The sequence below is a fragment of the Charadrius vociferus genome, unplaced genomic scaffold, assembly GCF_000708025.1.
Source record: "Charadrius vociferus isolate BGI_N301 unplaced genomic scaffold, ASM70802v2 scaffold287, whole genome shotgun sequence".
NCBI classification, from domain to species: domain Eukaryota; kingdom Metazoa; phylum Chordata; class Aves; order Charadriiformes; family Charadriidae; genus Charadrius; species Charadrius vociferus.
The window spans coordinates 2,591,486-2,608,482 of NW_009649568.1; the positions used below are offsets into that span (position 1 = coordinate 2,591,486).

The window sequence follows — 16,997 nt, forward strand, 5'->3', positions numbered from 1 at the left end:
ATCAGGGAATGTAGTGATAGGACGAGGGGGAATGGTTTTAAACTGAAAGAGGGAAGATTTAGATTAGATATTAGGAAGAAATTTTTCACAATGAGGGTGGTGAGGCACTGGAACAGGTTGCCCAGAGAAGCTGTGGCTGCCCCATCCCTGGAGGGGTTCAGGGCCAGGCTAGATGGGGCTTTGAGCAACCTGGTCTGGTGGGAGGTGTCCCTGCCCATGGCAGGGGGTTGGAACTAGATGGTCTTTGAGGTTCCTTCCAACCTAAACCATTCTATGATTCTATGGTAAGTCCCACATACCAGTAGATGCATTTTGTATAGGGAATTCCAGTTGGTCTCTTCTTCTTCTGTTCCTTTCTTTCTTTCTACATATGAACATATTTATTTGCATAAATGAATGTGGTGACTCTTTGCAAGTGTTTCACTACATTTAGTACGTATCATTATTCAGACTGAGAGGATGTAGAGGAGTATGGCCCTTTTATTTTGAGAAAAAAAAAAAAGCTACCTATGTATCTATCACTATTTTGCGAGGGAGGGGGGGAGTTTGCGTTTTGAACATCTACGCAAGCTGGGCGCAAGCTATTGCTCCCATCGGGTGCTTCTGACCCTTCAGTACCCAAAAAACATTTTAAAAAAAGCAACAACAAAAAACCGAAAACCAAAGAACAAACAGCCCGGCCATGCTCTCCTCAAGGCCCGCCCTGAGGTGACGGTTAAGACCCGCGGTGGGAGGGGCTGCCGCGCCGGCACGCGGGAACACGGGCAGGCCGTTACCCGCAGCTGTTAACCTTCCCCTTGCCGCCAAAAGGCGAGGGCGGGCGCGTGCCCTGCCCGGCCCCGCCCCGTCCTGGCCCCGCCCTGCGGCGGTGGGCCGCCAGCTCGCGGTCCCCCCCTCAGCGGGGCGGAGGTTCGAGGCTCGGCGGTCGCCATGGCGCAGCGCAGGGGCTCTCGCAGTTCTTACTATTTCTTCGTGCGCGATCAGCTGCCTGAGCTGCAGCAGCGCGGGCTGCCCGTCACCTGCGTGGTCGATGCAATCCCTTACTGCTCCCAGGCCTGGGCGGTGAGGGGAAGGGCCCTCTCCTGCCTGGGGACGGCCTCGGGTTAACTCAGCTTAATGGCGGGGAGGGCAGGGGGGAGGCCTGCGGTGCGGCCCGGTCTTGTTTCTGCAGCGGTGTGGTGGGGCTGTGAGTTTCGTTGCAGCTCCCCTGCCTCTTCCTGGTGGGGAACCAGTGCCCGTTTGTGTGATGCTCCTGTGCAGGTTGTGTGGGTGACAAAATGTCTGCTTGGCCTTTTCTTGGAGGGTAAACTGGCTGGTGGCTCAGGTGTCATACGTTTAGCTGTTCAAGTGGGCATTTTGAGTTGCCTCAGCTGGCTCTGGCCAAGAAGCACAAGCTATGCGGTCCTCCCTTCAGCTGCAGGGTGGCAGCTCTGGCTTGTGTGTGATGGGTAGTGGCATACCTGGCTGGTAAGAGTAGTTTCAGAAGACTTGTTTGTGGTGGGGCTGTGCTAGTTTACCCTCATCCAAAGATGGTTCAAAAGCATGTGGTCACTAGATGTTTTGAATCAAAGCTTATGGCATTGTCAGGGAGAAAGCTGCTAGAAATGTTTGAGTCAATGTTAGCAGTTGGCAGTTCTTGCCAAGCGTTGATAATGTACTTTGGAAATGGACAATTAATTTCTTACAGAGTTTGTTGGGTTGTGGGACTACTAGAAGGAAGCAATAAAACCTTTTTTTTAACAATTCACTTTGCTTCAAGTTGCTGACTAAGGAAGAAAAGATGGTATATACAGAGAAGGCTCGTAAGTGGAATGAAAAATGCTCTCAGAAGACAGTGAAAGAGGTAAATGCTGAGAAAGGAACACCCTTCAATGTAGCTAAATAAGATGGGGAGTAAGTGGTGTTGGGGTTTGGTCAGCTATGGTGCTGTGGAAGATCACCTGCCCTCCATAGCCTCCCAGCCTCTGGAGGTTATGGCTGCTGTGGTAGCCCATACCGTTATGAAGGTTAATCAGAAAATTGTTCTGATTTGTGTTGAAGGTGAAAACGCTCTATGCCACTTTAAACCAGCACATCTTGTTCCTATGGGTTCTTTGATCAAGTGAAATGTAGTTCTCTAACAACTGTTTTACAGTGACTGAGTTACAGTGTTGGGTTTTTTTTGTTTATAATACTGTAAATTGCTATGACATCTGGTCATAGGTTCATGTTGCTTTTGCTTCATGGATGTCCTTAATTTAAGTGGTTCTTGTCTGATGGTCTGAAACTACATATTATACGCAGCTGATTTGGCATTTTCAAGTGGCTGTGTGGTGGACCAGGTCAACGAAATGTTGTAACCTATGCACAAAAAAGAATAATTATACCTTGCCATTATTTTTAGATTGGGTTGTGGTCAGGAATAGTACTAACTGGATCCCTTCTGCTAATTGCTGTCTTGAAAAGGGGGTGGGGGTGTCCCCGTCCGCCCCCCGTCTGTCTGTTCCTCTCCCAGCAGCTTCCTGAAGTATAGTTTTCTTTGGAGTTTGAATTATGTGAGGTGTCAGAAAGCTTATTTTATTGCGGTCTTGGTTGGCAGTGTGAAAACTTGTGTGTCAAAGCAAAGAGGCTTTGAGTAAATAGGTGATACGCATTTACTTCTTTACCCAATATTACTAGACACTGACTATGAACTATAAATTATTGGTGAGGGTAAATTTTAGGACTTCAAAACACTGACATGCTGCTAAAGAGAACGACAGGATGATCTTAGTTTGGAGTAACTAGTAAATCTGGATTAGTTAATTTAGTCAATCTAGATTAGTAGGGAGATGTTATGCAATGTTTTCAGATTTTTGAGGATCTGCTTGTACGGAGAAGAGCTGTTTAAAATTCTGTTATTTTGCAGGCTAGGGGTATGGAATTAATGAAGCTCCATTTTCGTATATGATGGAAAGCTACATTAAATGACAACTAAGTCATAAATGGAGGCATCTGTATTTCCTTCCACAAGCAGTAGCATTTTAGAAAGCTGTAATCAGGGAAATTAATTGCTTTACCAAACATCCTTATTGCCTGTCAGTGGGAATAGGGAGGTGTGTATGCACAAGATTATATGTGATCTCAATTTATTAATAACACCCCGTTACACAGACAACCACAGTTATTTTGTGTAGTGAAAGGTCTTGGTCATTTTTTGGAGATGACCTAAGCTTGCTTGGATGGGACTAATTCCTCATTTTATTTTAAATAGTTCAAACTGATAATCAACGAACCTTGGCTTAGAAGGTCATCTGAAATTAATGTATGTGGATGTGGATGTTATTCCTGATTTGGGAATTGAATGATTGAAGTCCGTAAGCCTGCCAAGTTTCTCTTCCTGTTCTCTAAAATCTTATTGTTCATGCATGGATTTGCAGCGCCTAATGGGCATATGCGCCCCTCTTACTTGCTCTGTGCCAGATTGATCTAATGACTTCCTTAAGACTTTATCAGCTTTTCATCAATTGAATTCCTAGTCAAAGGCAACTAATGCACGTGCCAAACTTTTTGTGAAGTTTGGAAAAAAAAATTTGAAATTCCAATTTGAGAAGTACCTTGCCAGTTGCAAGTGGTTGAACCTAACAAAATAATATATTTTTTTTATTACATTTTGTAAATTTAGCTGCAGTTCTTTCCAGTTATAGTAAGTTGACCAAGGTACTAAGATATCTGTCCCTTTTTTTGTTAGAAGAGAAATCTTGCCTTCCCGATCTGCAAGTACACAGATACTTGTGTGTAAGCTGCAGACTTGTCCACCTAACCATAACTGTTAGCGGAATTGATGTGTTCCTCTAATAGAAGGAGGTGAAGGACTTTATTGGGGGTTAGTAAACTCTTTTCATTATTTTTTTTTTTTTAACTTTCTCATCTTTTCCAGATGTGTAAACTGGCTCATCCGGTTCCTGCTTGTCTGATTGCAAAGATGCCCAGCGTTACTTCTCTTCCAGATGCCTCTGCTATGTCTTGGAAGAATGATCAGGGTATAGTATTCTTAAAGCCGTAGATCCTGGTAGATAACAGCTTGCCCTTTATAGATATTCTCTATGGTTCCTATACAAAGGCTGTTTACATTTTGCTAATAGCCATCTGTGTCAACTGTTGCTTTGTTTTGAACTAATAGTCTACTGCTGTAGAAAGGTCTTTTGTAGTGCAGAGGGAAGCCAGTGCAAATGTCCTGTCCCACCCACCCACTCCCCCACGCCCCCCAAATAGTTCTGTCCTCTGTTTTTTAGCTTGATGGGAATATAGCCACTAATAGTTTCTTAACAATTATTTCACCTTTTTTCAGGAAAAGGTAATTCTTCAACTCACACATTTGTGATTTACAAGGCCTAATCCAAGTTCAGTATAAAAGAATACTTCTACCAATTTTAAAGGGTGAAGAGTTGTTAAATATCAAAGTTCAAAATTTGTGTGGTACACGTATTATTCTTTGGGAGAATAAAAAAGCAGATATGTACTTTGTCATTGCTTTTATAACATCCTGGCTTGCTTCCTTATTGAAAGAACTCTTGAAAACTAAACTTTTCTTATCTGTACCCGCTCTTCAAATGGGTGTTTTGATTCGAATTGAGTAATGAACACATCTGTAATCTTTTCCCCATGAATATTACATTATTCTGAAAAAGGATAAATGGTAGTGCTTACAAGATAAGTCAAGCAGGCAGTTAATGTAATCTGTATCTGCCGTGTGGTTAAGTTTCAGCTCAAGCCTTTTACCTAACAAGTCTCTTGAACTATTTTCATGTTGTCATGGTTATGGAGGGGTGGGAAAGAGAAGCTCCATAAAAAGTGTAATACCTGTTAGCATCCTCCCTGCCAGAGGTCATGCTCCCCTGTCATTGTGGTGCAAATTTGATCACGTGAATCATGGTGGTTTGAGCTGATGCAATTGGTCTTTAAACTGAATGACAGCAATAATGATAAGGGATAACTGAGATGCATTTTATGATGCTGCTCCTTAATATTTCTCAGTAAAAGTCCTGTATGGTTCCCTGTAGCTATATCCATTTTTTCCTAAGGGAAGTAGTTCAAACTCGGATAGGACAGGTATCTTTCCTGTGACCCCACAGGTTGTAGAGTTTAAGACCCATGTAAGAGAGCACCAGCATTTAAGCTTAGGACAACTGATGTTAAGTGTCGTAAAGGCTGTCATACAGCATAATTTCTGTGTAAAAAAAGGTATACATCTCTATTACTTAGCAGAACAAGTAGGATTTTTTGATGAGGGGCAGAACTTAAGGGTAAGGATTAAATAGCTACCTTAAACTTAATTGAGAATATTATGTGACATTCATGAATAGAAAGATTAAGGCGCCTCGTGAAATATTTTTCATAGTTTGATACTTCTTAAATTTGTAAATGATGAATTTATTTCTTAACATTTGCTCTGGGTATTCTTGCCACCTTCTTTGGGAGCTTATTTAGTGAAGGAGAAGCAATCCTTTTAATTAGCAGACTTCTCATCTCCTCTCACCCCAGAAGGTTATTACCAGCTCATTTAACTTGTTTAAGTTACTGAATTGAGCTTTGAGGCTGCTTTGCAGTTACTGATTTATTTTTTTTTTCCTAACCTTATTTTCCTAAAGGGTGAAGACTGATCATAAAAAGGAACAGTAATTTCTGTTGGATTCCAGGCCTCTTAATATTCTTGTGGGTTTAGGGTTTGTTTTGTTGTGGTTTTTTTTAATTGCTTCCTTCTGTCCCCCTGACCTCAATCTCTACACACAGTAGCATCTATGGAATGTGTACCAGGACTACTGATATGCCTGACTCTTGCATAAGTGTTAGTTACCTTGTTATCTCAGATACAGAGGAACCTCTATGTGTTTTACTTGGTCGTTACCCTACTGTACTCACTCATATGATGAAGTGCACCAAAGCTTTCACTGGATGAGGTGAGGCCAGGATGGCTTGCTGTAACGTCTGATGGGACTTCTGAATATGTGTTTGTTTTTTCTTTCAGCTGTGGTTGCAGACATCTTCTACTTCCTGAACATTTACAGCCATGGCAAGCTGCCATCCCACTGTGAACAGCGCTTCCTTCCCTGTGAGATTGGGTGTGTCAAGTACTCCCTACAGGATGGCATAATGGCCGATTTCCATCACTTCATAGATCCAGGTGAGTTCCAAGGAAGGGAGACAAGAAGTAGTTCATGGTGTTTTGGGGTGAGAGGGAGGCTTCTAGTGTCACTTGCTGCTGCCTAGATTAGGTTTCTGGTATTAAGACAGGTTTATTTCTTAAGTGATTAGACATATTAAAATATCGGAGCAGTGCTGATTGTTTCTCAAGAGATGGACTTAAGCGTCAGAACTGCATGAAGCTTCAAAGAGGGTAGAACAAATCGAAGAGAACCTTCAGATGTTTGTGCTTTATATTTCATGCCAATGAACGTTTGTCTTGACTGGATTTAAACACACACACTATACAATACACTTTGTTTTTTAAAATGGGTATAACTGAAAATAACTTTTTCAAAAATAGTTGTGGCACTTCCACAAGGCCACAAGGGAAGATGAAGCTTGGTGTATAGTTGAGAGTTAAGGGTCTGTCATTGTGGATGTTAGGTGATGATTGTTCTTTTTGTCCTGTCTCCCCTGCTTTTCTGCAGAATTACCACCACGTGGTTTTCGGTACCACTGCCAGGCTGCTAGTGAGTATCAGTGGAGAAAAGAATGGTATGCAAGGGTGTGCGGTTTTAGAATCAGCTTATCTGATATGTATCCAATTGTTTTGTAAGTCTACAGTTTCTCCTTCTGGGAACTTGTCAAGTTTTGAAGAGAGAGGAGTGACAGAGCAGCTTGTCACGGTCATGTTGTGTGTTTCTTGTACCCACAAATGGCAGAGCACTTAACCCAAAATGGTTTTGTCAATGGCAGAGTTATTTATATTCTGTCTTCCTATTTTAATTCAATAATAACTGCCGTATGTTCTCAAATGGGACAACTTTGTATGGCTTTAAATGCTTTCAAGTCCATCTGAGCAGAATGTCCTTCCCTTGATAGTCCTTGTGTATATCTTCAGCATGAAGTGCTAATTCATAATCAGGTAACTCAAAGATACTACTTTCCATTTAAAAGTCGTGTTTTGCAGCTTTACATATATCAACAAAGTTGAAGTATTTATACCCTTGTGTCTGGCTTGGCCTGCCTTGTTTCCCTTGCAACTCCTAAGTAGTGTTTATAGATTGCAGTTTGTTTCTATTAGGACACTTCCTCCCCTTGTGTACAGAGGGAACAAACTTGGCCCAGGTTTTCCTTTGTTCAATACTTAGATAATGGCCTTTTAAAAGGGGTAAGTGTGTGTGTGTTTGCTCACAGCCCAGACCCCCTAGTCTTCTGCTGACAGAAGCAAGGTTTTGATAGCTTAATCACAGACACTGCCTGTAACAAAGAGGTGTGTGTATTTGTGTGTATATTTATATGTATATAAAAAGATGCAAAGGAGGGGGGAACTGTATCATGTAAGGAAACAGGACTTCTCATAACTTCTTTTGTTTTGGTTTTTTTTTTTTCTGCCCCCACTCTCCCCATTAGGTGATGCCACTCATAAGATCCCTATGTCTGGATTTCCTCTTTCACGTACTTGTTATGCAGTTGTCTTCCGGGAACTTCTTGAGTTTGTCCAGCCAGCCAGAGGTGTTCAGCCTCACTTTTACTGCAGGGTATGGTCAAGGTCGAAGTAAGATGCTCTGAATCAAAACCTTTAATTTCACTTCTGTTAGATGAGTAAGGAGGTACTTCACTCTAAAACCTAATCAATGTGCAAATGAGTGGTAAAAGACACTCTTTTCCAAAGTATCCCGGTTCTGTGCAGGAAGAAATGACCTCTAGAAGCTAACCTTTTTATAAAGCGGAGACCTAATTTTCTGCCTTCTTATTTCAGTCTGCCCTTCTGGCTGTAGTCTACTGATGAACATTTCACTTGGTTTCTGACATAGTTTTGACTTGAGTTAAGGGCTTTTAAGATTGACTTAAATTGATTGTGCTGAATAATAGTCACACAATCCTGCTTTTCTAAGGGATGTTTTTACATTTTCATGACTCTCTCCCCGTAAGAATACTGTACATCTTAATTTTTGCTCAAGTCTCATTTGCCAGTAAGCAAAACAAAATGTTAGAATTCAGAGATGTTTAAGCTTCATGACAGCTATATTATGTTTTGATTCCATTCAAGTCTAATGTTAATCCTTAAAAAGGCAGGGAGGGTCAAGATTTTGGGCTCTCTTCATAAACGTAGAGCTCTGAAGAAATATGCACGAAAAAAAGCAGCACTTACTGGAGACATCTGTAGCATGGGTTAACCTTTAACCTGTCCCCAAACATTAGTCCAGAATTACTCCTGCGGTTTGGTTGGAAAGCCTTAATGACGTTCAATTGCTCTTCAAGATAGTATTCAGGAAGAGTGTACATTTATTCTCACAAATACTGAATTTTGTTTTGGAGGTGGCTTTTTCAGATGTAGTCAGAAGTCTTGCAGATGTCAGAATTGTATACTGTATTTCTTCAATGTGACTGAAATTTTCTTTCTTCTAGTCTGATGACAGATTCCGAATTTACTGGTGTCTCAATCGAATGGCTAGCGTAACAGGTGGGAAATGGATCATTTTTGGTCTTTTTCCCCCTCCCCAGGAAAGAAGGGTTATGTAATCATGGACAGCAGTATTTGTCTGAAAATATTCAGGTCTCAAAGCTTTCATAAAAGCAGGTACTGATAGCTAGACTACTTTGCATGCTTGTCTCTTTTCCTCCCCATCAGTGACAGTAAAACAGCAGCATGATCAGCTAACTGGCTAATGAGCACATCTGTAGAATAACAGATTGCTGTTTTTTGCTCAGCCGGTTAGAGGAGCACTAGAGGCAGTGAGATTACTGTGAAGGTGAGCATATAGTAACACATGGGAAAACTAACAGCTTCTGAGGAGAGATGTCCTGCAAGTAGGGTACATAATTACTGAGGGAGAGAAAATTATGGGAATATAGGGCAGCCCACTTTGCTAGGAAGCCAAGTTTTATTAAAACCAGTGGTGGAATAACTTGTTAAGGTTTACAAGAGCTTTGATGCTCTGGTAAGAGGCTGGGCAGTGAACAGGGACTGACTGAGAAGTGAGCTGAGCAGAACATGCACTAACTGTTGTTCTCCTGAGCTGGATTTTCTCTGAGCTATAGGTATTGAGAGCCATCTGGAACTTCTTGCTGTAGAAGACCTGGTATTAGAACTGTACCGGCAGAAATACCAGAAGGAGCCATCCAAGACTTGGGTGTGTAGAGAACTGGATGCCTTCCTGTGGGATTTCTCCAGTAATACCAGGTATGTTGGGATTCTTCTTTGTGAAAACGTGTATTAGATGGACATGTCTCAGCGCCCTACATTCAGCTTGTATGCTGCTAGTCTAGAACGTTCTGCGAGTCTTCTAATCTGAAACGCTTCTTGTCACATTGTGAGTAAAACTGGAAATGAAAAATACTTTCCCAAATGAAGTGTAAAGATAGATGTTTTTTTAATGCTGAGGCATAATTTAAAGGAGGGGGTAAAAAATGGGAATAAAATACATTGTGGTATTTGACTGGAAATCATAGAAGTGAGAAGATTCAGACTCTTAGAAGTGTAATTTGGATGGGACCTGGCTGTTGTTATACATCAAATGCGTCATGCTGCTACTATGATGAGGGACAAGTGATGTTTGCCAGCAATATAAATTAAGTTCTCAAGCGTAAGCTTTCAGTTAGTTCATATCTTTTTTTTTTTCTTCCAGAATGAATGTTCTTTATAACACATCTGGAATCCTATCTTTTCCTTTTTTTATTTCCTATGCCTCTTGAATGGTAAAACTTTTCCTGCTTTCAGATTCTTCTGTGTTTGTACAAAAACGTGGTATGTAGCTTGTGGTGTTGCAGGGGAATATTTAGTGATTGATGACGGAATTAGCTCAGAAATGTACTTTAACTTTTCCTCTGCTACTGTTTTAAGTAAGAACCAATAATTTGTTCTTGAATTTTAGTAGATTTTTTTTAAAAAAATTCTTGGAAGTCTGCTTACAGTATGGATTTTAAGATCTGTTGGGATAATCAATGTCACTTTTATCTTTTAAAAGTCAGGTAGTTTTCCATTTCCATGAGTATCTTCACACTAGAGGGAGACCGGAACAAGAATGGGAAAAAATGGAGAAAAGGAGGCCTAGGGGAGACCTTATCACTCTCTACACCTATCTGAAAGGAGGTTGTAGAGAGGTGGGGATCAACCTCTTCTCATTAGTAACAAGTGATAGGATAAGAGGAAATGGCCTCAAGTTACACCAGGGTAGGTTTAGGATGGATATTAGGGAAAAGTTCTTCACAGTAAGGGTTGTTAAGCATTGGAACAGGCTGCCCAGGGAAGTGGTGGAGTCGCCATTCCTGGAGGTATTTAAAAGATGGGTAGACGTGGTGCTGAGGGACATGGTTTAGTGGTGATTTTGGCAGTGTTAAGTTGGTTGTTGGACTTGATGATCTTCAAGGTCCCTTCCAACCTAGACAATTCTATGATTCTATGAAAACACACACTTGGAGAGGAAACTGGGGCTGCTTATACTAAAAGGATCTGTTTCACATTAAAGGGAAACTCTAAGTTGTTACCTTTAAATTCCATTTGTATCTTAGGATTCTCTTTTCTCTCTTCCCCCAACCTCAGCATGAAGCAGATTGCATGTTAGGCGTGCCTTTTAACTCTGCCACTTGGAGCTTAGTTATTTAACGTTGGTCCTCTGTGAAATTCTAAAGGTACTGTATGGTCACTGAGACAAAAAGATAACATCTTTAATGTCAGTTCCTGTTCCTTCTGACTGGACTAGCTATTCATGTTGATTAAATATGTAGATGCTTCTGAAATAAGCCTGAACTTCATTTCATGTAGGTGCAAGTGGCATGAGGAGAATGATATACTCTGCTGTGCTTTGGCATCCTGTAAGAAAATTGCGTGAGTATTGCTCGGGAGTTATCTCCAGCATGATGACTTTTTATTTTGTTATAGACATGTGGTTTTGCTCTGGCTTCTCTGACTGCCTGGAACATTGTAGTTCTAGATCTTGAGTTTTTTAATTCTATTTGTAATATCACTGTTGTTTGTATGGCTTAGCAGTATGCTGTAAGTCTTAGCACTTAGATGTAATGTAATTTCTGTGATAGTAATGTCCATCACTCTGTAATGATCCTTTCACTACCTCCACTTACTATTAGAGAGCCGAGAGAAGTGTTAATTACAGTAGAAGTAACTCTTTTTCTTTGGAGGTTTAGTATAGCTGCATTTGGTGAGAAATTCTCAGTATATCTAGTATATCTCTACTTTGGAAACTTTTATACTGCCTTACATGTAATGTAGATAGATAAGGTTCTGTAATCTTTTTGGTGTGTGGGGGGGAAGGGAAAGTAAATAGTTGGGAAATAAGGAAATACCATTAAGATCTCAGTCAGTAGTAGTAGCACTTTGAGAGAGATAATAATGAATAGTCTTTCATTCAAAAAACTTGTTACATACTGCTATGCCTTGCAGAAAAAAAAAAAAGTGTTGCTTTTCACACTTCCGAGTGGCTGCATTTGATAGTGTGGGGAAACAGTTGTTTTAATTTCCTATGTATTTGTAGAATAGGCTAGTGGTCTTGGAAGGATGCAGGGTAACTATTTAGCTGCTGCGATAATGTCCTCCTGTGCTCTGTCATCTGCTCTGTGCATCTCAGTCTGTGATTGCTTTTGCTTGCCAGTTGAAGAACTAAAAATGCTGTGCTTCCGTACGTGACTATTGCAGCCCTTTTAGCGAAACTTTTATTATTTTCTTTTTTCTTGGTCAAGTTACTGCATCAGTAAATCTTTAGCTAGTGTGTATGGAGTCTCACTGACAGCAGCTCACCTACCTCTTCAAGACTCTGATTATGGTGAAAGCACAAATACGAACACAGTCATACTGGATGCTGGACGTTTTCAGGTCAGATTCTTTAAACTGCTATCCTGTTTTATTTCTAGTTAACTCGAGTGTTCAAACTTGCCAATTTCAGGTTAGCGGTTTTCTCTTTGGATGCTGTTTTTTGTGACGTATATTGGGCAGACCCGCGAAAGAAAAATAATGATTAGCTGGGTCTTTTCTTGTGATTTTTTGATCATAATTCATAGGTTTCATGGATAGTTGTGTATACTGCGTTTTAGAAGACACGTATTATTTTGAATGTTTATTTCTTCATACAGAAAATGAAGGCTGAGGGTTCTGGATGTGACAGACATTTTGGTTCTCCAAGCCGTGATCAAGAGTTTCTCCCTTCTAATTGTGAGTTTGAAACTTTCACATTTGTGAGGGGAAAGAGGTATTTAAACTTAAGCCAATTGCTGCTTTTTCAAATTTCTGGGCTTAGATATTGCCTGTCAGTGGCATAAAGTGTAAACAGCTCTGCATGAGCTGCGCTTATTCCTGCTTATGAATGTCACTGAATTTCTGAAGATGTAAACATAAAGAGCTGCCCTTTTCTTACTGGATGCAATCTTACGGTCAAAAGGTTTCTCAAAACTTAGTTTTTCTTATACATGTTGCTCTCTGATACCCCTTTATTTTTCTGCTACATGAAGTCCATTCACATAGACTTAGGTGCTTTGAGGCAGGACCATCTTTAAAATACTCTCCTTGCTCTTATGTCATTATATGTGCAGACTCAGCTGGAACTTGTTGCAAGTATTCTGTTATAACTCAGTTTATAAAGACTGCTTATTTAAAATCTTCTTTTTGGAGATGCAGTTGTTTTAGTAGAAGGCATATGGGCTCAGTTCATCTGGGCAGTTCATGACTAATCTTCAGAGAAACAGAATCGAGTTTGCAAGACAAATAACTAAGAATTCTGAGTTTGCAGCTTATTTTATTGCATATAAAATACTGAATTAAACTCCAAAACTGTTCCAATTATAAATCATGGGATCCTATGGTCTCAGTGTTTATAGAGGACACAACCCCTGTCTCTGATTTTTTGCATTAGAGCTATTGAATAGGTTCAGCTCCACAGCATATGAAGAAGAATTCCATTAATTTATGTAAGCTTTAAAGGCTGATTTGATTTTCAAACTGTATCTAATTTAATAGGTGATTCTCCACGTGGTGCGAAGACCTCCCTTTATGGAACAAGTATCATGCGAGGAAGAGGAATTACTCGATTGCTGAAAAGTGCATCTGATCTATCCAAGTCTTTCAGTAATTGAAAATCTTTTTTACATCCAGGGCACCTGTAAATTCTGATTTTCCTTGTTTCCCTCAAGTAACCAGCAGTTTCTCCAGCCTGCAGTTTTTCATCTTATTTTCACCGCTTGACAGCTCAAGTTCTTGTTAGAATGATAAAACTATTGACTGGATTTAAAGAAGACAAAAATCTTATTTATTATCTACAGGAAGACTTATTTTGAAGGGACCTGACAGTGCATTCTCTCATTAAAAGTACATGCCATAGTAGTTCTATTTCTTAATGGATGGGGTGCAAACTTGAGATCAATTAGTCAATATCATAGGATTAGAAGAGAACGTTAGTGGCCAATGTGACTTTAAACAAGTGCTTTACTTCTTCTTTAATAACCTCCTTCCCCTCTTGGGCGTGTGGAAGGTAGGATTTCAATGTATAACAATCTGTCCCCAAAAAATGATGGGAGGGGGGAGCATCGAAGATATGAAGGGCTGCACTAGGGTAATTAAAGGTATAACAGTCTCAAAGGTTTGCTATAATCTTGTCAGTTCTAGCCATGAAGAATTGGAGTGGTCATTCAAGACAAAAAAGCAGACTTTCTATGAAATGTCTTGTAAGAAATGTCGTGGCAAATTTATGCATCTGTTAATGTTCTTTTAGAGGCACAGACTATATACATCAGGAACAAGTACAACAGATTTTTTTCTTTGTTTTCCTTTGCATCAGTTTTCTGTTTAAAAAAAAAAAGTATGTTCCTCAAACCTACAGACTGAAGAGGAGTGTAGGTGTTATGGGGTTTTCTGAAAGGAATATCAAATTCAAACTGATGTATTAATCTGCACGTATATTTTCACAAGTTTAGTCAGGCTGGGTAGATAGCAGTCATCGATTATTTGAGGGCACATAAGAACTGAGAGACTGTCTGAGGTATCACAGGGAAGTTAGATGTTCTGTTTTATGGAGGTACAAGTCTTGGACTAGTCCCCAAAAAGTTGTCTGTTGCCTGAGCCTCCTCCTTAAACCATGTGTCTTTAAGCAACTGATTCTCAGAAATAAGAGCTTAAATTTTTTGGAGTTGTTTCTACATTTTGTTCCAACAGAGGTCCAGTTGTGAAATACTATTTCCATAGCAACTAACTGTGCGAAGATACTTATTTCATTCTTTGTAGGAATAGAAACTCCAGATTAGGTGGTTCATTCTTTTGGATAATAGGGGAAAAAAAAACCCAAACCCAAACAAAACCCAAAATCCAACCAAAATAAGAGGTCAGCACATTTATTCATAAACTCAAGCATGCTGATCAGTATGTCAAATAAGACCAATTGCTGGTTTAGTTGGAAACCTGTTGCAGTTGCTGTAAGTCCAGTTGATGCCCTTGTTCCAGTATTGCAGAATCACTGAATCATTTTGACACCTCTTACCTAACGTTTGCCTATATCACTGAATATTCTTGAATTATTCTGTATTTCCTTTCTCTGAGGCTGTTGTTCTACCTGCTAAATTTCACCAGATAATGGACAATAAACCTCTAAGACTGAGGTTTACTGATCATGCATCTGGGAATGTTGTAACAGAGTAAGAGTGTTTATTTAGTAGTGGTAAAAGCCTCTCTACATTGGAATAGAGTTGTTCAAGTTTTAAGTTTCTTAACTGACAGCCATTGATAGCTGCATTGACATTTCAAAACATAAAGAACTATTCTTTGAAATATTTTCATAGGTCAGTGTTGCAATAAAAGTTTCATGTTTCAGTTCTTGTGAAGAGAATTCATTATTACAATTAAAATATTCCTTCAGTATCAGTGTAAGTAAACAAACTGAAGAACATTTGTTACTATGTTTAAAGTATTATATATCTTCAAGACTGAGATAAAGCATCTGAGCAGAAATGGCAAAATACAGAGTTAGGGCTCCATGGCATGTCTATACCTTGTCACCTGTGGCTTAAAATAGTACGTAAAAATGTAGAAGACATAGTAATACACTGTAGGCAGTAGGCTTTTAACTAGGTCAGTAACTGTCTCACTGTAATAACCAACAACCTGTAAGATCTATATAATGAGAATGAGTACACTAACTTGATGTAGACTGTTTAATACTATTATTCTGTATATAGTGGGATGGATCCCTAACAGCTGTTGGAGGATGATAGAGAATTCTTTAATTTTGGAGCTCTGCTTTCCTGGCTGTTTTGTAATTTGAAACTCTCTTTGATTTCTTGAAAAATAAATTCCACTTAATAAAAGCAATACAGTAATGCTTCTCTCCTTTAATGGAAAAGTAAAGATGAGGGAAAGAGGTGACTTAGAACCTTAGCACACTTTTTAAGTGCGAGGAATAGTACTGGTGAGGCACAAACTGTGGGTAAAAATCAGAACAAAATTCTCCCCACTTGCATGACACAATTCTCAAGGCAAGTGAAGGCAGAATGGTTCTTGAGCAGAGTTTGAGTGATGCAGCCCGGGAGCTTTAAACAGGTACTTTCCCCATGGTAAAAAGTGACTAACTTAATACTGTCTGCATATGAGTCTATAGGTACCATACAGAATCACAGAATGGTCAGGGTTGGAAGGGACCTCTGGAGATCATCTAGTCCAACCCCCCTGCCAGAGCAAGGTCACCTACAGCAGGTTGCACAGGATGGCGTCCAGGCGGGTTTTGAATGTCTCCAGAGTGGGAGACTCTACCACCTCTCTGGGCAGCCTGTTCCAGTGCTCTGCCACCCTCAAAGTAAAGAAGTTCCTCCTTGTGTTTAGATGGAACTTCCTATGTTTGAGTCTGCCCGTTACATCTTGTCCTGTCACTGGGTACCACTGAAAAAAGACTGTTCCCATCTACCTGGCAACCCTCCCTTTAAGTATTTGTAACCATACAAATTGAACTGTCCAAAGAGTTGTTGTTGTAAAGGAAACATCTCACAGATTCTATCAGACCTAACTTTCTGTTCTCTTATTAGTGCAGGTTACTCTGTCCTGTGACAGTAACGGATAGAAGTCATCCTGGTTTTATAAACATGTTAGAAAGTTAATAGGTATTTTTGTTCTTGTTATATGAGTAAGTAGGTGAGTTGTTGAATTATGCGTTACTATTCTCTACTCTAAAGGTTTTGGTTAGGAGAAGAGTTGTCTGAGGGCCATGAGAGCACAATGGACTGCAGTGACAACTTTGCTGACTTAGTCTATGACATCAGTATATTAACCTGTAATCACATATTCTTTTACATTCTACTCAAAGAGTGTATAACTGATACTGAAAAATAAAGCATGTTCCTGTAGCATAAGCAGCAGTTACTGATTCTATGTAGTAGAAACTATGAATTTGACTGTTACTTATGAATTTCTGGCTTGTCCACTTTCTTCTTTCAATGAACTGTAGAAACTAGGTATGGGAAGAAGTTCCTATTTGACCACTGTCTCTGCTCCAGCTAAGAGTATTCTGGTCAGTACCTTGTATTCTGATATAGCAGAAATATTCTCTTAAATATATACATGTATTACTATATCCACAGAATATATAAACATCAAGATGAAGAGGGCATTCAGTTCCTTGACCTTCTCCTTGTCCTTTATGACTAGGTCCCCATTCCCATTCAGATGCACTCGCAGAAGTCCTTCTTGTTGACCTTCACGTGCTTCACCAGATTTAGCTTTGGATGGGCTTTGACTTTCCTAACCCCATACCTGCATACTCACACAGCACCTCTGTATTTCTTCCAGATCACTTGTCCCTGCTGCTAACTCCTGTATGTTTCCTTTTTATGCCTGAGTTTTGTCAAGACCTATTTGGTCAACC

General features: G+C 40.0%; 1 protein-coding gene across 1 annotated transcript; it reads left to right on the top strand.

The window, feature by feature from the left end:
- The first annotated feature begins 930 nt into the window (after positions 1 to 930).
- MAEL (maelstrom spermatogenic transposon silencer) lies at positions 931 to 13,230 on the top strand. Its single transcript, XM_009890091.1, has 12 exons — positions 931 to 1,062; positions 1,760 to 1,843; positions 3,899 to 4,001; positions 5,987 to 6,142; positions 6,633 to 6,674; positions 7,558 to 7,685; positions 8,557 to 8,611; positions 9,190 to 9,331; positions 10,913 to 10,975; positions 11,845 to 11,977; positions 12,235 to 12,313; positions 13,115 to 13,230. The coding sequence occupies exons 1-12, from the start codon at positions 931 to 933 to the stop codon at positions 13,228 to 13,230; spliced, it is 1,233 nt and encodes a 410-aa protein (XP_009888393.1).
- Positions 13,231 to 16,997: the final 3,767 nt, after the last annotated feature.

Bases quoted from the DNA above. Each gene is read 5' to 3' on its own strand.
- MAEL (XM_009890091.1), top strand. From the start codon at position 931: ATGGCGCAGCGCAGGGGCTCTCGCAGTTCTTACTATTTCTTCGTGCGC. The intron at 7,686-8,556 runs GTATGGTCAAGG...TCTTTCTTCTAG, and splicing joins AGCCTCACTTTTACTGCAGG to TCTGATGACAGATTCCGAAT. The intron at 9,332-10,912 runs GTATGTTGGGAT...CATTTCATGTAG, and splicing joins GATTTCTCCAGTAATACCAG to GTGCAAGTGGCATGAGGAGA.